Below are 22,294 nucleotides of genomic sequence, written 5' to 3' on the forward strand. Positions count from 1 at the left end.
GGTAAATTAACAAATACGTAATACAAAAATGTAAACAGTATTCATGGGTTACACCTCGGTCACATGGTCGCATAGTTGCCATAGTTAAACATCATACAGGCTACAAGGCTACAGCCATGTTGATGGTCAAAAGCTGAACAGGGGCTACTGAGTAGACATATTTGACACAAATATGGCCTCATTATGGCATAAAAAGTACTTTAAAAAGTTGCCAATTTCAGCATTAGCTAGCAAAGTCGAGAAAAAATACCTAGCGAAGCTAACATTAGCTTGCTGAAATGTAGTAGTGGACAATTTTTTTTACTTAATGTTACAATACGTGTACAATCAAGTGTAACCCATGAATATATTCCTTTTTTAAGATGTAAAACCACAAAGGTTCTCTGCATCATGGCAAAATGTCTTGAAATGCAAAAAATAAGCTTGAAAACTCCAAAAGGTTCAGGCATTTGAAATGTTTTTTCTTCACAGGGCCAAAAACATAGTTTGTTCATCCATGCACAGCCAAAGTCAGATTATTGTATGCAATTTTTCACACCAGTTGGGTTGTGATCATGAGGGGGTCCCTGAGAAACGTATCATCAAAGGGGTCCACAGAAAGTCTAAGAACCACTGTGCAAAATAAGAACTTCAAGTAGTGAAAATTATATTTTGAATCCTCTCATAGTGTAAACAGAATAGGAGCAATATAACCAATCAAGACACTTATTTCCAAATGAATCTGTAACTTGCAAAGAAATAAATGTAGGAAGGAAAGTGCACATGGAACATATGAAAGGAGCTCCATTCAGCCAGAATATTGAATGGGGTTCTCCGTATCTATATGTGGGCGGTAGTACAAGACGTACACGGTATCCATGACAACCACCCCTAAGAATACCAATGATGTCACTGAGGTATATTTCAATATTTAATGGCGTCGCTGCAGGCTGAATAAAGAACAACAACACATGCCAGAAAGAAAGAGAGGAATGGGGGAGAGGGGGAGATATAGAGAAGAAGAGAGATTATGGAGAGGGAGATGAGATCAATCTGGGAGGAAAGGAATGAATTGGGGTAAGGTTTTGCCTGGCAACAGGGTGAAAAGGGTAGCTGGCTTCTTTATGTGTTAACTAGCAACACACGCGCACACACACACACACACACACAGACACGCGCACACCTGCTAAACACTACCCCGGTTGAGCTCAAGGCATGGGTGGGAACAGGAAGACAGGCAGACACACTAATATTTGCACATTGCCAGCAGGGATTTTCTGGACTCATCATGTTCAAGTGACTCCCTCAGGTGACTCTGGCGTCTGCAAATCTAACTGAAGTCATCAGGTGAGAAAGAGTAACTTTACGTGTCGACTTCCTGCGTGACTCCCTGATTGGAAGAGCTGCGTGAAAACGCCTAGGAAGAAGGCTTGCCCTGATATTTAACTCTCCCAAAATATGTTGGGAGTTGAGACAGTAGTATAGAGACAATTGAATATTGCGAAACAGGGGGAAGACAGAAAAGAGGGGTAAAAAGGACCCCCTCCCTCTGCATGTTCCACTTCCCTTTTCTCTTCTCACCTGCTTTGCAGTTCCTCACTTAGTTATACAGAGAGCTAAATAAAGCCCAGTTGGGTCACAGCTCAGTACCCTGACTGCTTTCACCTTCAATTTGGACCATACATTTTAAAGACAACAGTGGACTTTCAGTCACAGGCAGAGAGACACTTGCACTCACAGACGTACGCGTGCGTACAAACAGACGTACACGCGCGCACACACACACACACGTAACATGTTGGTCCCCTACCTGCCGGGATGTGGTTGAGGGCAGACGTCTTCAGGACATCCAGCGGCTGCTCCTTACCCAGCGGTCCATCTGTGGGAGAGAGACAGCACTCCGCTTCAAATATGGTCCGCAACATTGAGACAGCGAGCCGACGAGCGACCGAGCCACACCGCTCCGAGTCGGAGCTGCCGCAGCAGGGGCGAGCAGCCTAACCCGACAACTGTAGCTTTGTCATTGACCCGGAGAGCTTGAATCGCCCGGAAACGGCAAAGTATCCACACCGGCAACACATGTTCAGATGCCAGGGGTTCTCTGCCCTGAAGAACGCTTAGTCGAATGGCAGACTGGGGTAGCACCGTTCATTCATCAGAGTGTGTGTGTACGCGTGCGCGTGTGTGCAGGCTCGGCTGTCGGGCTCGGCTGAAACTGGCTGTGCTCAGCATAGCAAGTGTGGAAGAAAGGGAAGAGGAGAGAGAGAGGGAGGGAGAGAGGGAGCGCAAGGGAGGGAGAGAGAGAGAGGGTGCAAGAGAAAATGAGGGGGGAAAGGTAAAAATAACACCCCCTTCGGGTAGAGCGTGCGTGTGTACGTACAAAAACGCACATGCGCGTACACACACCCAGCTGCGTGTCCCTGTCTCTCTCCTGTGTGTGTGTGTGTGTGTGTGTGTGTATCTAGGCTGTAATTATAGTGGCAACATGAAAAGGCTTTTGTAGCATCCGAGCACTGGGAAGACAAGGCTATTAATAGACCAACCCAGAGAAGATGAGGGGGAGAGAAAAGACGAACAGGGGTAGATAAGAGAGGGGAAAGAAATGAGGGGGAAAGGACAGACAGAACCGGGGATACAGAGAAAATGGTAAACAAGAGAAATGGAGGGAAAAGAAGAAGATGGGAGACATGAAGGAAAAGGAGAGACAACGACAGAGAGATGAAAGGGAATATTCAACATGATCAGATGCACAAAATAACCCAGACGAACTAAAAAACATCCACCCTCCCTGTCAGCTGCACCAACAAACTGGTACAGGTTTGGCAGGGGCCACGTAATATGGGATTCATATTCAAGTCATGAAAACGCTTTGCTTTCTTTAATTAAAAACAGAGATAAGAGTTTTTTTTAAAAAGCGGGATCCCTTTGGAGGAACAAAGGAAAAAGAAAACAGGCTGGCATCTTGCTGTGTTCATTCTATTTCTGGCGCTCTCCCTGGACAACACATCCACACCCGAATGGATGTTTAATTAGCTAAGGGCCTGGGGATGCAGCATGCAGTAATAACCACATGGGTGTGTGTGATTGATCGGATTGGAGTTCAGATGGAGACAGACTGACAGACGGACTGGGCCAGGGCCTGTCTCGGGGGGCAGTTGGAACAGACCCCTTGCATGGTCGTAGAGCACCCGGAAAGCCATGAGGCATTTTGGGTCATCGCTGAGTCAAATGTAATATTGCCCATTTTGGAAAGGGTTGCCCGTCATATTAGGACTTGCAAAGCGCTGGATACGCAACTGAGATGGTTCAGGGTTGTACCAACAGGGCATGTTAACAAACATTCTGCTGTCAGAGATGCTGGATGGGGGGGTCCCTAATATGCCAAACCCTGTTGCGTGTGTGGGTGTGCGTGGGTGTGTGTGTGTGTGTGTGGGGGGGGGGGGGCACGGGGGGTGTGTGTGTGGGGGGGGGGGGGGGGCACGGGGGGTGTGGGGGGGAGCACAGGGTTTGTGCCCATATGCCCATATTGGAAGTGGGCCGCCAATCGGACTGCAACGTGCTGACAAGATCCTACAGTCCCAGCCCCTCGCATTACACTTGAACAGCCTTGAGTGCAGTCTTGGAAGTGTGTTATTTGTGAGTATTAGTCATGCTCACAGCCCGACAACGCCTGACCTTCAGATTGCAGACCAGCCTAGAAGCAAGGCCAAGCAAAAAGTCAGGCACCGCACTGCCGGTGATCACAAGCAGCCTGGCGCTATGGAGGAGGTGCTTCCTGCAACCTGCGTGAGGGAACGGCATCCTGAGGACTGGCGGACCCAGGAGAAACCGAGCATGAGGGTTGATTAGGGTAGAGATCTGTCAGTTCACCTGTTTTCATTAACTACTGTTTTGTCTCTACCCTGCTTTTAAGCACCCTCAGGCCGGAATTGGGAGCTTTGAGCTGGTACGGTGGACAGCATTCACGACGCCATCTGAAAAGACAGCCATCTGAGTAGTATTCATCTATTTGCATATGTTCTACCCCCCAGTGAGTTGAAATAAAGCTATTCAGAATAGTCAGCTAGCTTGAGTCACTCTCATTGTTTATTTTAAACATGCCGTTTGGTACATTTGTTGGGAATACTTCGGGAGACTGTGAAAGAAAACACCACATTGTCATGACGTTACTGAACTTCAGTTACGTCACTGGTTGATTTACTTTGGCGGTCCTGCTTTATTCTGGTCATTGTTGGTGATGATACAGCCCAATATGATACACCACCATTAGACTTCAGGATATCCATGGCCTTTGGATTGTTTCAATTCAATTGACTATAGTGGGATTTGTGGATTCAAACCAAGTATTTAAAATGCCTGGGAGTGTGTTTCTAATTGTCCATCTGCTTCATCTTTCAGACTGGGGACTGACAGGGCTAAATGTTGTGGACACTTAAGAGTCTATAAAGCAATAAGGTATGAGGTAACGTAGTATATGTCTCCAGAACACATTGTTCCAGTATTTTGGTCATTACTCAGGTGTCGTTGGGCAAACATCTGTAATGTCTTGATATTCTTTTTCGAGAGCAGAGGCTTCTAACTTCTAGACCTCCCCATTAAGGGCAGGTTTGTGCAGTCTCTTTGACAGTTGACTCACACACTTTACCACTGACTGTGGCAAGAGAGGCCAATAGATCCACTGATATTACCCTGGGATTCTTAGAGACTTCTATGAGCATCTTTCAATCTGTCAACCTCCTTGACTGAATTTGTTGGGACAACCGGTTCTACGTGGTCTGGAATTTTGCAGATCTGTCAGACAGTGGAATTACGGACATTAAATTGCTTGGAAATAGCTTTGTAAACCCTCCCAGGCTCATGGGCACAAATGATCATTCTTCTCAGGGCCTTGGATATGTCTTTTGATCTTGGCATGATGTGTTATTATACCTATTTGGTTTAGACCAAACCAGACTGACTGTCTAGTTTTTATGGCAGGCTGGACCATCCCAAGCTATTTTCTCATGATTCCCAGGTCATTTGCACATTATTTTGTTCCCTTTGATTATTTTGGCCATTGCATGTGATGCTAAAGCTAGCGGTGAACAAACATTTTCCTTAATGAAATTGCAATTCTGTTTAATTGCATGAATGCAAAAGTTAATTTTTGCGTGATTTGTTAAACTGGGTTACTTTTATCAATTAATGTGAATGAAATGTATTATAACGTATAATAGTCAAAAGATAATATATTCTCCCAGGGTTGGGTGTACTTTTTCACATGACTGTATGTGCCTCATGTCATCAAAACCACTCAGAATATCATAGCTAATTGAAGTATGAAAGTGATTCTAAAGACTGCTGTCTGTGAAAATACTAGAAGGTAAGCTGTTTGAGACACTGGAACCACCACATCTGGCACCAACAATCACACCACGGTCACTTAGATATCAAGTCTAAGCGATCGTGGCGTGACCATTCATATGTTTGGCCGAACAACAACTAATCTCATGACAATGTCTGCATTTTTTACACAGTATATTGAGTTACAGCCAAATGATTTGCTGTTTGGCAGGTGAGTGAAGATTATGCACCTAAACATCATACACATCCAACCCAAAAACATATACCAGTGAAGTCAAAATATTTACCAGAGAAGGCAAAATATAAATGTTGTTATACCGTGGTATATGGTCTATTATAAAACAGATTCTGAATCCTGAGGGTTAATTGGCTGAAAGCTGTGCAATAAATCACGAGGGGGTATGGTATATGGCCAATATACCACGACTACGGGTTGTTCTTAGGCACGAAGCATCACGAAATGCCTGAACACAGTGCTTAGCCGAGGTATATTGGCAATATATCCCAAACCTCTGAAATATGTCAATGTAGTTATAAACCGGTTACCGACAATTAGATGAGTAAAAAGTGATGTCATACCTACGGTACACGGTCTCATATACCACAGCTATCAGCATTCAGGATTCAACCTGCCTGGTTTACAAGACAATGTATACCACAGGTATGACAAGCTTTTAATGTTATAACTGTGTTGGTAAACAGCTTAGAATAATAATAAGCCATTCTGGGGGATTGTGGTACATTGTCCTAGCTGAGTGCACTGTCCAGGCACTCCGCAATGCATTGGTCTTAAGAATTGCTCTCAGCTGTGATATATTGGCCATATCCCATACCCCCATTACTTATTGGAGAAATATAGCATAGCTTTCAGCCAGTCTGCTTTAAGGGCTTGAAACTACCCATTTATGAAAACATATAATACTAGCTTCATTTGAAAAACTATTCAAAGCTATTTATTGTACTGGTGCTTCTAATGTTGCAGTGAGCAGTCCAGGTGTGGCTACAGAGAGAGAACAGATGGCATAGCCTCAGATCACCTATCCGATGACCTAGGATGCCTATAAGCATACACAGAGACATGCACTGTTTACAGAAACATTCAAATCAATGTCAGATATCTCCGCAAATCACACCCAAATGATTCAGCTCCCAGCAGCCTGACTTTGCATTGGAAATGAGGTGTGTACGTCCATGTTGCCAGTGTTACTGTAAAATTGTTCAACCATGTAGGATGGTTAGTGATACCACAGTAAATGGCCTGTTTTACATGGCAGTGTGCTGTGGTTTAGATAATGAAACACCTGTGTTGACCCGGTGTAGGGTTGCAAAACTCAGATACGTTTCCCAAAATCCCCAGGGTTTCCAGAAATGCTTGCTAGATAATTCTGAATCTCAAGCTCGTTCCCTCTTGGTTTTCACCTTGGTTCACCGAAAGGCAGAAATTTTTTGGAATGATTGCATCAGTGGTTTGTAATAACGGGAACTTTCTGAAAAGGCAAGGAGTGTGTGTGATGAAGGTATCAACCCCTTGGTGAATCCATTCAGGATTATGCCAATGAAAACAGTCTTCAGGTACACCCAACTTTTCCAAAAACCTTCTTTACTAAAGGTTAACTACAAAGTAGCCTAACCCTTTGATTATTTTTTAGTAACTGATATCACGTGTGCACTAACAGAATGTTGCAAAACAACATAGCCTCTTGGTAGGAATGTAGCTTAAAGACAAGCCACACGCACACAACAAAAGCAAAATAACGTCAATGTTTCTCAGACTTTAGAAACGGTCCCCTAATGCAGTTAAGACCTTGTTATGGACACAGGAAAAAGAAAGCATACTGTGTCACGGTGGTCAGGGATTAGCAACCTGGTCACAGCATTCTGACAACGACTGGCACAACGCTGCCCAGAGGGGACGGGTGGGACAGTCGGATATGACTACATTATCACGTCACCCTCGAGCAACTGTAGCTGCAGGTACCTGAAAGCTCAGGTGTGGATGTTTACCTGGGGAACGCATTACCTCAGCATGTGTGTATTACCTGAAGTCTTTAGAGATGAGCAAGCAGCGTGATAGGGCCCTAAATATGATACAATTACTGCTCCATGCCATGTTCACAGCATTATTAAAGAGGCAAACCAACTTGCCATCCACGCAGACAACGTGATGCATGAATTCATTCCAGTGTACAGAGAAACTAAAAACGTCAAAGTATGTCGACATACAGTTTGGAAACTGACTGACAAGGGCACAGGGGAGCACAAGATCTGCTTTGACACCACAGACAGGAACCTATTCAAGGACAGCAATTCCGACACAACTACACTGACAGGGTCACATCCTGCATCAACGTATGTGAGGAAATGTGCATCCTATCAAAAACCTTTGTGTCAAGCAGCAACGACAAGCCATGCGTGGTACACTGGTGAGCTTAGAGGCCAACGCTGTGACAATGAGGAAGTCAAAAGTGCTCTCCATTCTGCCAAATAGGAGGAGTCTGGTTGCATGTAGGCTTTTATAAGCTTTAAATACTAAATCATAGAAATCAAATGCTATTTCTGTGTGAAAATGTTGTTGGATTTCCTTAATTGGTTTGGCTGATGGGCACACTGATTTGCTTAAATGAGTTACAAATAGCTAGAATAGTGACTATAGTCTATAATTCAAAACTGTACCTAAATGGGTACAGCCAGGAATTTTCTCCATGGCCAAATTAAAACAGAGGAAACACTGAGGAGCCCAACAGCAGGTACAGATCCCACTATTAGAAGGCTAATAAAATGTTTCCATCAAAAATTAAGTCAGTGAAATGAAGTTTACTTTCAGACTGGAAAATAAGTTTTCCAGCAATGATTGCTCGTCTGTCTGGAGAGGCATCAGATAGATTACAAAGTGCAAACTAAAGGCTCTCCTAGCTGCCTTGGAGACTGCCAAATAAACTAAACCAGATGAATCAGAAAGGCCACTCAATAACTAGGACACTTCTATTATGTATGTTGTTGTCTTAAACAATAATTGGTTTGCCAGGTAGAACATTTCAGCTGGAAGGAGATTTCAGATAGATGATCATGCGAGCGGAGTTGCTCTTTGTGCTAATGAGCTCTACCGTGTTTTCACAGACATATTCAATCAGTCACAAGAGCAAGGCACTATTCCTATGCGCACTATTCCACATGCACTTGTAAGCTGAAAAAAATAGGCACACGGAAATAAACTTAGGAGCACAGTTTAATTGTTGGAGTAGAGGTGTTTGGAGATAATTAACCACAACAATTATGGATAGTTACAGATAGCCAAAAATATACTATACATAACTATTTATTGTAGGGGTCTCTAACCTTACCGAAAATGAGAGCTACCTTTAAAAAAATGAAAGAAGTATGTGATGAGCAACAGTTTTTTTTTCTTTCAGTCAGGCATATTCTTCTCTCCACTGCAACTTTTTTTCTAGGTCCTTACTCTACAAGAGAAAGTACTTCATTAAGTCCTGTCAATATATGTGGTTATAGCCCATTTTTCTAAAGGGGGCCCTATACATTTTAAAGATTTACATTTTCCAAAAATAATTTCTCTCAGTTGTTTCTTTCCTGGATAAAATTTTTTTAATTATCAACTAATATTGCAAATACTCGGGCATGAAAAAACTATAGTGGGATGCGACGACTAATAAGGAACTTTCTTTAGTGATGCAGACTTTTTGTCACTAGTCATTTGGATATCATGTGCTCACATGTGCTCACATCATTCAAATTTATAGAAGGGGATATTGGACCCACTATATTGGACCCACACTTAATTCCAGACAGAGGGCTAGAGACTTCTCAAGAGTTGCTAGTATCTGTTCTAACCCCTCTGAATTGAATAGTGCAATAATAATACAAGATTTTAGTTCTGGGTTTCAGAGATTAGATGCAGGTCACAGTGGGGTTAGGCAACACTAATCAGGTAATTATTAAAGACTTATCACGATTTATTGACGTTAGAAGGACAATCTCTAGAAATAAACAACTGATACCGGAGACAAAGTAACAAAGTTAGTCCAGATGTACACAACCACATGACAAAATTAGTGAAAAGAAAAAGAAGGCGGTAAAGAAACAAACCTCTACATGGAGACAACGCACACCTCCCAAAGGGAGAGGTGAAGGAATAAACCTAGACACACACAACTGTCAGCCTCATCTCTTAGCAACAGTGATAGGAGTCCATCAGATTGTCTCTCCTCCCCCTGTCTCTCCTCAGCCCTGCTAGGATAGCGTCAGGAGGCAGGGGTATAAATAGGCTGCCCTAGCCTCCGGCGGAGACCCAGCCAGCCTTAGCTAACGAGGCGACGCTCATCACAACATGTTTGTTATGTCCCACAGTGGAGGACCCAGTCAACGACTCAAGGAGGACAGACAACCTACCCGCCCTCACAAAAAAAGGTGGTTGTCATGCGATCTATGGTGATATCGCCATGTTTCTAATGGCCTGGGGTAGCATTCAGCGTTGGGTAAACAGATCCTACGTGTGTGTGTGTGTGTGTGTGTGTGTGTGTGTGTGTGGGGGGTTAGGGCCAACAGCCAGGGACCAGAGGTTTCACCGATGCTCCGCGAGGTGACGCTCTGACACGTTTCATCCCCACGTGGGGGAACTCTGTATCTTCAACCCAACTCTGGGGAAGTGAACAGGGCGTGAAGGCTCTTGTTGAAGCCCAGCAACTACCAGTTCCTACCTTAAAAAATAAGAATAAAAAAAAAAGAATCTACGACATCAAGACCTTCATCGTGAAAAGTACCAACCCACATCTCGTAATAAGTGTTTGAGTCAGTGCGCATTAGTGCGTGCTCTTATGGATCTTCTGTGAATCCAGGTGCAGCCCTGACGGAAAAACCAAACCAGAAGTGAACACAAATGAATAGCAGTTGAAAGACTGAGGCCAGATAGTGAGCACAGAGGGGTGTATTAGCATTAGATAGTGAGCAAAGACTGAGGCCAGATAGTGAGCACAGAGGGGTATATTAGCATTAGATAGTGAGCAAAGACTGAGGCCAGATAGTGAGCACAGAGGGGTGGATTAGCATTAGATAGTGAGCAAAGACTGAGGCCAGATAGTGAGCACAAAGGGGTGGATTAGCATTAGATAGTGAGCAAAGACTGAGGCCAGATAGTGAGCACAGACGGGTGGATTAGCATTAGATAGTGAGCACAGACTGGTATATTAGCATTAGATAGTGAGCAAAGACTGAGGCCAGATAGTGAGCACAGACTGGTATATTAGCATTAGATAGTGAGCAAAGACTGAGGCCAGATAGTGAGCACAGACGGGTGGATTAGCATTTAGTATTTTACATGAACAGCAGCATTGTCCACTGTTTCCGTTTCCTCCCACGGGGAAACGCAAAGTCATTGGATGTATATTTTACCAGAAATTGGTACACAAGGGGTTATTTGCTCACCATGCTCATTAGCAAACATCTTTCCGTCTGTCACACAGATGGAGGCATGCGCACACACGCCAAGTCAGGAAGGACGCTCCTGTCTCATTACCCTGGTTTCACTGGCCCTCCCCACTGTGGGCACTTGGGCAAGTTAACACCCGGACGAACAACGCCATCAATCAGACAGGCCTCTCCTCTAGGAGGCACTTTCTTCAGGGTCAGCGTGCTTTGACGTCATGGCAAGTGGCCTGCGACCGGCGACCCCTCGCCTATGAGGCAAGCTCTGACATCCTGTCATAAAAAGAATCCCGTCGCCTGAACTCTGGGACTGAGGCGACCTTTAGGTTCCCATTCACGCAGGGTGGTAATGAGCAGGGGAGAATAAAGGGAGCATTTATCCTTTTCTCACACAGCTTCGTCATGGTGTCCCAGATGGCGCTGCACCAGAAGGTTTAACACGGCCTGACAGTCAGAGAAGTCTAGGGCAAATGGAATGGGAAATACAGTGATAGGAAACGAGAAACATGAACCAATTCCCATTGAGAAAATGGGTTTGCGAAACCTTGGTTTAACTATGAAGATCAACATGTCCACCTTGGACTGACGATCGGACAAGGGAGGCTACATGAAGAGCCATCCGAATTAAAATAGAGCACGCAAGCCTCACAATGCCCCAAAGGACTGAGCGACTAAACAGCTAAAAAGCAACGTCCCGTTCTGGCTTTACGTCAGCCTGTCTTGAGAGACGGCCGGCAATCAACGAATAAGCAATCACTTCCGACACATCCTTCAGCCATCCCGATCTCATCCACGGTCTCAACTTGATATCACCCTCGCGGCACTCTGAGACAATGACAGGCCGTGTCAAAAGCCATAAAGGAGGGCTCGGTGTCATCTGTGTAAAGGCCAATTGTGTCAGACAGCTTGCTGGCAGAACACACTGTATCCAGTTTCTGTGCTGTGTTGCGGACAGACAGGCCTTGGGCTGCTCAGGCATACAAAGAGACGTCCCATTCCTCTCATTATCTCCTTTCACCCTCTCGCTGTCCCTTGCTTAATGCCAATTAAAAACTGAGCCAGGAACACGCAGAGGGACAAGGCCCCTGTAAAGAGCCCACAATGGGCTGTTTGTTTAGGGGGGACAGAACACGGAGGGGAGTGTCCCTCTGAACACAGGGCGGCAGGCACAGTCCAGAAGCTGGGAAGGGCAGAACACTTGGTCCTGGATGTGTTGGCGAAGAGTGGGCCGGGTTGGGCTGCTGGTCCTGGACGTGTTGACGCGGAGTGGACCGGGTTGGGCTGCTGGTCCTGGACGTGTTGAAAGGGAGTGGGCCGGGTTGGGCTGCTGGCCCTGGTCGTGTTGAAAGGGAGTGGGCCGGGTTGGGCTGCTGGCCCTGGTCGTGTTGAAAGGGAGTGGGCCGGGTTGGGCTGCTGGCCCTGGTCGTGTTGAAAGGGAGTGGGCCGGGTTGGGCTGCTGGCCCTGGTCGTGTTGAAAGGGAGTGGGCCAGGTTGGGCTGCTGGTCCTGGTCGTGTTGAAAGGGAGTGGGCCAGGTTGGGCTGCTGGTCCTGGACGTGTTGACGCGGAGTGGGTGGGGTTGGGCTGCTGGTCCTGGATGTGTTGACGCGGAGTGGGCGGGGTTGGGCTGCTGGTCCTGGATGTGTTGACGCGGAGTGGGCGGGGTTGGGCTGCTGGTCCTGGACGTGTTGACGCGGAGTGGGCGGGGTTGGGCTGCAGGTCCTGGACGTGTTGACGCGGAGTGGGCGGGGTTGGGCTGCTGGTCCTGGACGTGTTGACGCGGAGTGGGCGGGGTTGGGCTGCTGGTCCTGGAAGTATTGGCCCGGGTTAAGCTAGAGCACACCAGCCAAAGCCAAGTGAGGCATAATCTGTCTGGCTGAACGTTCTGTAGCTCAATAATCAATGGTACAGTGAACGAGTTAGGCAAAAGCTGGTGAAGAAACCTTATGACAGACTAGGGTCCGGTTGGACGCTGACCCATCGAGAAACCTGTGCACCCAAAAGGCCAAAGTAACGGTCCCTTTTCTGATATCCTGGCTAAGCCGTTCCTCAGCTGTGTTGACACGTTCTAGACCACAGCACCTGTACCAAACTGTAATGTACAGTAGGGCTTTCAGCCTCAACCAATAAACCCGCTCCCTGGACAAAATTCTCTCACCTGCCAACGCAACCCTCTCAACAGTGTAACATGTCAAGAATAATAATTAATAGTTTAATTGGTCTGAGTTTGCACATGTATTCTTAACATTCTGAAGGAAGTGGGGGATGGGGGGGCGGGCATGGCGTTTTACACACTGGGACAGTGGGTTTTGAGTGCCTGGACCACTCACACGTGAAACACGCATGACTGAGCACCAACGCTGGTTAAAGGTGTCGGCTAAATGACATAAATTACCCCGCAGGCGGCTCTGGGGTTTGAACCGGCCCGCCCTGGAAACAAAAAGGCGGGAGCGGGCCCATTATGTCGACGTGTTGTTCCTGCGGATCCCGGCTGTGCCTCCGCCTGCGCCCATCTCCTGGGCAGGTAAACAGAGGCGACAGCCGCCAGACACGTCGGTAAACGCGTGCAGGCTCCCACTGACAGGGAAACAGACACGTGTGTGTCAGAGAGAGAACCGTGTCTCCTCGACCGTTGAAGCTAATGAATGGGTGGGGGGGCACACGCACGCGCGCACACGCACACTAGACCGACAACAATGGTTCTTTGTTCACTGTGCTTGTTTGTGTGTGTATGGGGCTAAAAATAGCCCATGGGTAAGCGAACGGCTCTGATGTGCAGAGCGGGAATGCATTTAACCCTTCACCTTTAGGTGGACTGGAGAGTGCGGGGGGAGGGACTGGGACTCTCACAATGAATGGATTATGGATAACAGCGGCGTGACGCGATAAAACACGCTGTCACACACACGTCACACCAAACTATTTATTTTTATAATTTGTTATATTAAATTATAATACATTTTTAACCCAAACCAATGATGACATGGTGCAAGAAATTATTAGGTTTTTTTCTCCCCACTCCTCAATTTTGCGACACACAAATCTTGTCCTCAACACCTCAGTCCTACCAGGAAGACAGTTGGCTCGCAGTCCCATGACAGATGCCCGAACCCAAACTCATTCTCCCCAACATCAGACTATATGTTGCCATGACAGAGCGCTCATCTCATTTGAAGCGGTAGCCCACAAAGGTTGGGGCCCCCTTATCTGGTATAAATATATCGCCATCAGCGCTACAACACTATAATGAAAGTCTTAACTCAAACATTTTTAGAACCGCTGAATTTTGTGCACTTTGAAACTAAAGCTGGAGACCCTTTCCTCTGCTAACCCACATCAACAGTAGTGGAAAAGGAGTAGCACATGCAGTCACTAAGTTCAAGAACCACATGGAGAAACCAACCCCCACACAGCAGAATAAATTAACGTACAGAACGTTGTCAATGGACGTTGTCACATGGAGAAACCAACCCCCACACAGCAGAATAAATTAATGTACAGAACGTTGTCAATGGACGTTGTCACATGGAGAAACCAACCCCCACACAGCAGAATAAATTAACGTACAGAACGTTGTCAATGGACGTTGTCACATGGAGAAACCAACCCCCACACAGCAGAATACATTAACGTACAGAACCTTGTCACTGTGAACATCCCGAAGCAATGTTCAACTTCATCTACTGGGTTAAAGATGGAATGGCAACCAAAAAAACACCACATCCTATTCACAAAACACTAAACAACTGCATTTGCTTTGAACGGAACAGAGATTGTGTGTGTGTGTGTAAAAGCTTGCTCGTGTTTGTGCACGTGTTTGTCCAATGACTAATATTTGCAGTTGTTCCAGGAAACCCTTACTATCACTGAGTGGGACAGTGGAAAACCTTGCTGGGTAATGCCTAGTGTCATCACCTCCTACCCCATCAGTCTGGCGCTTCCTACACTGCTGACATTAGGGCTCTTTTCATAAGGCTCGATGGAACACTCGTCGAACATTTCTCCACAACCGCAAAAACAACCTAGAACGTTGAGATACGACACTGAGTGAATAGTCGCACTGCCAACACCCCATCATTCCACAAGGAAGCCGTCAAAAACAGACCCAGCGTTTCCAAACGGGAATGCCCCGATTCATGTACGACGGGTATTTGGGACTGTCTGACTTAGGAATATAAATAATTCAAAGTATGAAACAAAAAGCTCTGAACACTTTTCCTGTAATGAATGGAGAAACGGGGGAACAGACTATCCGGTTCTCAGCCACTGAACGGACACGTCGTTCTCCAATTGCGGGCAGGCATGTTCCTTATCGACCACAGCTAAACCCGCAGAGGGCTGCCCGGGCCGTCACCGTGACACCGTGGGAACTTAAGATAAGCGTGCCTGTCTGACCAATGACCACAACCACAGAGGGGCCGCAGCAGCCCATGGGAAAACCACAGCAGTGCAATGCAGAAGACAGACAGGTCCCAGAAGAGAACCACTGTGCTGTGTTTTGTGTGGGAGGGATACCTGGTCACCCCACTGTTCATTTTTACTAGGCCAGGAGACATATTTCAGATTTAGCTGTGGGAAAGTGTAGAGTAGTATTAAACATCTATATTCTAGAGTATAGATCAACCCCACCACATGTTGAATGACTTTGAACTGATGTTTAATGCATTTTAAGATCCACAAAAGGATCTCTGTCTCACTGGTCACTGTCTGCATCAGCTGATAGTCACCAGGACAGGCGAAGTAGCATTACCTCAGACTCTGGCCAACACATGCAACCCTTCTGGAGCCTACAAAGAAGACAATCTGACATTACTGTGAGAATATAGGCCTAAAGCAACTTTCAATAACACCAGGTTACAGTACCCAGTGTGTATTAGCGCACGCGTAATGTTGACTAGATGTATCCGCCTAACAGGCTAAGCTCTCCAAGCAGATAATCACATATATGCAAACAGTTCTATCTGTTGACAGATGCCTGCACAGTCAACCCACTATCTACCAGATCTAACTTCTAGGAACCGTGGCCCAACCTTTGAAAGAAACATGGGTTTTCTTAATAATTGGAAGTCAACGCAATACTTCATCAGAAGAGACTGATTTTTCAAATCACCCACGGAAAAGAGCAGCAACGAAGGGAATGAGCAAAGGCTTGAAAGGAACAAATGCAGCTGGTAGTAAGCTGATAATGGACTCATAATGCCCATGCGATCACAGACACGGGAACAAACACAAGCGCGCACGCCTGCACACACACATACAGAGGAGAATGCAGGCGGGCAAACACATGTATCCAGCAGTTCACTTTAAAAAGGACGGACAACGTCCAAAGAGTTTAAACTAGGCCCAGGCGACAAATACTATCAAAGGGTGAGTCGTACAGGCATTACGTAAAGAAATGGTGTTTTAAGCAGCTCTAAACAGGACGTATCGTTTTGAATGTTCTCCCGCTTCCTTCTCCCAAAAGTAACAGTATTCAGACTTACGAATCCCTCTTTAAAACATTACAGCGAGGTAACAGTGGCCTCTCGTCTGAACAGAGCAGCCCACAACTGAGTTGTTGCTATGGAAACCTGCACGCAGCAGAGTGCGTGGAGGAAGGGGTGTGCACTTTCTGCATGTAAAAATGAGCACGGGACAGTAATGATTATTATCTAGACAGGAAGGAAAGCTGTTGGTCTTATACTACTGCTGCAAGATCGGGACGTACAGGAAAAACAATGACAGGACAAGATGGGACAGGCAGGAATTGTCCTTCCCCGTGCCAAATGCCAACCTCTGATCTACAACAAATGCATGAGACTGGATCTAAAAAGGCCAATGCTGTGTAGAGACTAACACACGTAGTTCTGATCTAGCCTATTCATTCTCAACAGGCAGACCATGGACAGGATCTGGACCCGGGTTTGAGTCAATACAGATGGTGGACCGATACTTGAAAAAAAATGATACATTCTCCTTTTTGTTTTTTAAAGGAAATCCGTCGGGCAGCAACACAGCTGTCTGGTCATGTCATTTATGTGTTTGTTGGAAAATCACACGGGGAGGAAACAAGTGCTACTGAGTCACTTGGTTTCACTTGACTGTTAAGTAGACAGGACATGACAGTGACAACATTGAGAAGTCAATAGGAAGACGTGAGAAACTTCTCCCATCCTAGACACTCACCTTGCCAGCGTCCACACAGCATGACACCCCATTAGCAATATTTCTGTTTTATCCCAATCTCTTGCAGTCCACCCCCAATTTAATGAGTTAGATTTTTGTTAAAGGCCTTGCGTCAATGAAGCAATTGCCAAAGATCATGAAACGTGTCCTCCAATGAACATATTTTCAAGCCTACTTTTATATGGGTTGCTCAAGCTAGGAACTGTTCGACCAATACGTGCACCTGAAGGAGAATGCATTCTCAAGCCAACAACCGAAATGGCGCTGATACAATTTGGCTCCTGGATTCTTTTTTTCTGGTGATGTTAGAAATGTCTGAAAACCCCTCCTCCCGAGTGTTACTTTTAACTTTTTGCATGGGCATTTTTCAGATTAGGTCAGGTACTGACAAATTAAAAGAGCTACTTATAACCTTTGGAAATCTCCAATTAAACAACTATAAACCAAGATAGTTCCATGGGCATGTTAAGCTAACAAGATGGATAAATTAGGCAATCCACCCCCATGTGTCCCAAATAGATTGTCAATGAACTCATAACCACATAATCAAAATCTGTAGAAATGCAGTGAAACTGGCTTTAAAACATCCACAATACTGTTGTGAACATAGATTTTGGGGCTGATGACCAACTGAGTATTTGACTCAACACTTCTTCAATGGGAGCCAATTAAGATTTGGTCCAAAGTGATTTACTAAGGCTTAAAAACATGATACCAGAAAAAAGCTAAATAATGAGGAGAAAAACATTTTGATGTCACCAAATTGATTCTAGACATAGTATAACATTAACAAACTAGTTAAAGTTGAAGAGGAAGAGGAACCCGCCAAATGTGAGCTAGCTAAAGTTGGCATCGCTAGCTGCTTTTCCTGACTTTCTGGACATTTGATGATGTGGTTCTACAAAATGTGGTTCTACAAAATGTTAGGCTACTTTGGCAATGTTGTTGTATTCCTAAGCCCCTATAGTTTTATTTACACTATACTATTGGGCACCTAATCAACTTCTGGTCATCAAAATGGCTGCATTGTCTATAAAACATTAGTAACCATGGCAACACTGCTACCGAGTGACGAAAGTGCAAACCATGAAAAGGAGCTACGATGTTTACTCAGATGCATCCTGAACTTGAACAAATATATATATATATGTGTGTGTGTGTGTGTGTGTGTGTGTGTGTGTGTGTGTGTATATGTATATACAGCTCTGGAAAAAATTACATCTTTCTTACCTTTTCAAAAAAGTAAAAATGGAAGATTGAGTGAAAAACAGAAGGGTTAAAATTAGGAGACCACTGAAAATTGAACGCTTCTGTTCCTCAATCAAAACTTTCCTTTAAAAGAAATTTGCTAAGGAAATAAATGGGTGCAGTGGTCTCATAATTTTTTCCAGAGCTATATATGTACACAAATACACACAGAGCTAAAAAAAATTAAGGGAACACGTTATCATCACAGTATCACACAAAGTAAATTAAACTTCAGGGATATCAATCTGTCCAATTAGGAAGCATAAGCGATTGTGAATCATGTCACCTGTATTGGTGCAAATGAAAGTAACAACAGGTGCACTGTACAGGCAACAGCAAGACAATCCCCAAAAAGGGAATGGTTTTGCAGGGGGTGGCCACAGACAATTGCTCTCTCCTTATCTTTCCTGACTGATTCTCCTCAAGTTTTGTGTTGTGCTAGTGTCCTTGTCACTACTGGTAGCATGTATGGATGTGGCATCCATGTATGGATGCCACATCCATACATGCCTTCACAATGTTTGCTGCATCTCCCAGTACAGTTTTAAGAGCATGGAGAAGATACCAGGAGATGGGCCGTTACATGTGGAAAGGGCCATATAAGGGCCGGCAGCAGGACCGGTATCTACTCCTTTGTTTGAGGAGGAACAGGAGGAGCACTGCCAGAGCCCTACAAAATTACCTCCAGCGGGCTACTGGTGTGCATGTTTCTGACCAAACTGTCAGAAACAGAATCCATGAGGGCCCGACATCCTCTACTAGAACCTGTGCTCACAACCCAGCCCCGTGCAGCTTGATTGGGTGTCACCAGAAATCACCAGAATTGGCAGCTCTGCCATTGGCACCCTGTTCTCTTCATATACGAGTGCAGTTTCACACTAAGCAAATGTGACAGACCTGAAAGAGTCTTGAGACACTATGGTGAACGTTATGCTGCCTGCAACATCATCCAGCATGACCGCTTTGGCGGGGGGTCAGTGATGGTCTGGGGAGGCATATCCTTGGAGGGTCGCACAGACCTCCACATTCTAGCAAAGGGTGCTCTGACAGCTGTTAGGTATAAGGATGAAATCCTCAGACCCATTATCAGACCTTCCGCTGGTGGACAATGCCCGGCCTCACGTGGCCAGAGTGTGCAGGCAGTTCCTGGAAGACGAAGGCATTGATGCCATTGACTGGCCCTCACGTTCCCCGGACCTGAATCCAATTGAGAACCTCTAGGACATGATGTATCCGGTGCATGCAATGCCACAAAGGGGCACCACAGACTGTCCAGGAGCACACTGACGCCCTGATCCATGTCGGGGAGGAGAGCCCCCAGGACACCATCTGCCATCTCATCAGGAGCATGCCCAGATTTTGTCAGGAGTGCATACAGGCATGTGGGGGTCATACACACTACTGAGTCACATTGAGTTGCAGTGATGAAATTCACACAAGTTGGATTTCAACTGTGATTTCAATTGTTTACTTTGATTTTCTGCGTGATTTTCAATCCAGCCCTCAAGTTGGTTTCCATTGACCATTGTTACGTCGTTATTTTGTTCTCAATGAATTACACAATGTAAAGATGTTGATCTTGAATATATTTCGATCTGTGATTTAAGTGTTCCCTTCATTTTCTGAGCAGTGTGTCTGTGTGTGTGTGCGCATATATATATATATATATAAAAAAACTCTTGAAATACAACTCCAGGTTCTGTAACCCCGACCCGATGCTCTCCAGCCATTACCTGGACAATGATATTTATAGTGCATGCATCCACAACAGCATCCACAACAACAGAGCCCATCAGCTAGCCACACAATTTAAACACAGATGGTTTCCAGAAATCAGAAAGGAATAAACAGAAAATAAGCAGAATCCTTAAACCAGGATATCGAGAAAACCTGGGAATGTAAAACAACTCAGGCAAATTGCTTTTGAAAGTTGTACATTCCCTCGAAATGCCTTACTTGTTTGGCAAAAATAGAGCAGACTGGCTGATAGCTTGCCAATGATATTTTTAGTGAACATATCCATCGGTGTGTAAGGTAAACAGGGCAGTTACTGCATCCAGAACGGCACAGTCCCACTGATCCATTGAGGACAGAAAACAAAATTAGAACAGATAAATGATGGTCTAAAGTCATCTGCCCATGTGGAGTGCGCTAATTGGCTAACGTGTCCATTGGACTGTAAAAGTTTGTCTGTGAAAACAGATGGACATCTTCTGTATAGTGGCGTGTCATCTACGCTGTCTGCCAACATACGACTCCCATTGAGATAGACTTGGAAACCACAGATACTGACAATGTGGGTGGCACCATAGTGCTTTAACATGGACTCACTGAGGGGGTACTGACGGACTCCTCATAACATCATACTGAATACTCTCACATAAACAACGTGACATTTTCTACAGGAAATAACAGCAAATATAGCTATCAGCATGGTGCAAAATTCCAGGAACTTCAAATAAATGCCCTGATTACCCGAAAGCCTGTTTGGATTTTCTGGAAATAGAGAGAGAATAAGTTAATCTGCAATCCACCAACCAGGACATCAATAAACCCAGGGAATTTATTGAAAGTTACGGGATTTTTCTTAAATCCCAGTTACCAATCCTTTTGAGTGATCCCATATCATAATTGATGATGGATTTGATTAGGTCTGACAAATGACATGAAAAAGTGAAACAAATTGATCACACATATGGTTACTGTACATGAAATGGAACTACCGTAGTGAGAATGGTCAAGAGCTTACCTTGGGGACTATGCGATGTCATTGTTTACAGGACGGTCCTGTGAGAATCCACCGTGGAGGTTGAAAATATAAGCCAAGGAGAGGAAGGCGGAACCAGTGAGCCAAGTATGTGTGTGAGGGGGGGGGGGGGTGTATGTGTGTTTTGAGAGCAGGGCTCTAATGTGTAGAAAGGCTGGAGCTACAAAGGGGCGGAGTTAATAGTTCCAAACTATTCAGCGGCAGGAAACACAATCAGCTACAGGCCTCTTCACTGGTCAGCCACAGGAAACAGTACTCCGCCACCCAATCTTCATCAGCCTTCTGTTCATGTACACCGGAGCCAACCTCTCACCTGTACCAGCCCAACAGAGAACAACTGAGAGAGTGCGAGAGAAAGAGATGGGTAGAAGTTGAACCGTGCACTGGCAACAGAATGTATATCTGGTGTCAAAAACAATGACGATTTGTTTTTAATCCCTTTACATCATTTACAGACAAGCGCAGTGGTATATCCAAAATAACCCTAGACTACTAGGACATCCATCATGTGGACGGGCTAGGCTAATGGCCCAGAGGCAGGGAGGAGTGTGTCTGTTGGGAGAGGAGCGTGTGGGGGTTATGGACGGGGCTTCTCTCAAAACAGAGGCAGATAGTGAAGCTGCCGGATGAATCTCCAAAAGTCGGTCACGGCTGGCACACACTCATGCTTACGCTTTGTGACGGAAAGGGGAGTGTGTGTGTTGCTGTATAGGCGGGGGGGGGGGGGTCCCGGGGCTCTATGCCCCTGCACTCTTTATTGGCTTTTTTCCCCAGCGGGGTCTGGGGGCTTTGTTTCGCCTGCGGCCCCCATGCTTGGTATGCTTGGTGTGTGTGTGTGTGTGTGTGTGTGTGTGTGAGTCCACGCTTGTCTGGCCCCATTGTCCCCAAACTACTTGAATGATACAGGATGACAGATTAGGAGAGACAGGCCCTCCAGCACAGAGGAAGAGACCCTGGTTAGATAAACCTACTTCTAATCCTAAAATATATATTGCTCTTTTTCATCAACGCCTGTTAAAACAACCCAATAAACACTTTAAACAACATGCATAACATTCTTTAAATATGTACACATTTGGAATGATGAATACAAAAGAAAATCATTCTTTTTTTTTATAAAAACAATCAGTAGGATGATGTTAATGGCAAACTAGAAACAAATCACTCCGTCTCTCTCCTTGACCAGTTTCATCAGCACGCCCCCATTCACAAAAAAAGGTTGACGCATAGAAGACACTTCACCACCGCCCATTGGCAGACACAGCTGACTTTTCCAGTCATTTCTCCTTTAAAATTGCGTAACATAACGAACTAGAATGGCAAAAATTGTGCTGATACTGTACTCTATCCACCGCCAT

General features: G+C 45.3%; 1 protein-coding gene across 5 annotated transcripts in view; it reads right to left on the reverse strand.

Moving 5' to 3' along the window:
• Positions 1-22,294, reverse strand: part of LOC105023749 (histone deacetylase 4) — a 57,255-nt gene that overhangs the window by 34,505 nt on the left and 456 nt on the right. For 4 of the 5 annotated variants that reach the window (XM_020042416.3, XM_013139815.4, XM_034289713.1 and 1 more), the window contains exons 2-3: positions 20,919-21,273; positions 1,790-1,858 (exon numbers count right to left, since the gene is read on the reverse strand). In XM_020042416.3, coding sequence (XP_019897975.1) covers positions 1,790-1,858; positions 20,919-20,940 — 91 coding nt within the window. In that variant the 5' untranslated portion in view covers positions 20,941-21,273. The remainder of the gene's footprint in view (positions 1-1,789; positions 1,859-20,918; positions 21,274-22,294) is intronic. The other variant, XM_013139814.4, reaches the window with a different exon arrangement.

This window comes from Esox lucius, chromosome 22 (assembly GCF_011004845.1).
Source record: "Esox lucius isolate fEsoLuc1 chromosome 22, fEsoLuc1.pri, whole genome shotgun sequence".
In the NCBI taxonomy this organism is placed as follows: Eukaryota; Metazoa; Chordata; class Actinopteri; order Esociformes; family Esocidae; genus Esox; species Esox lucius.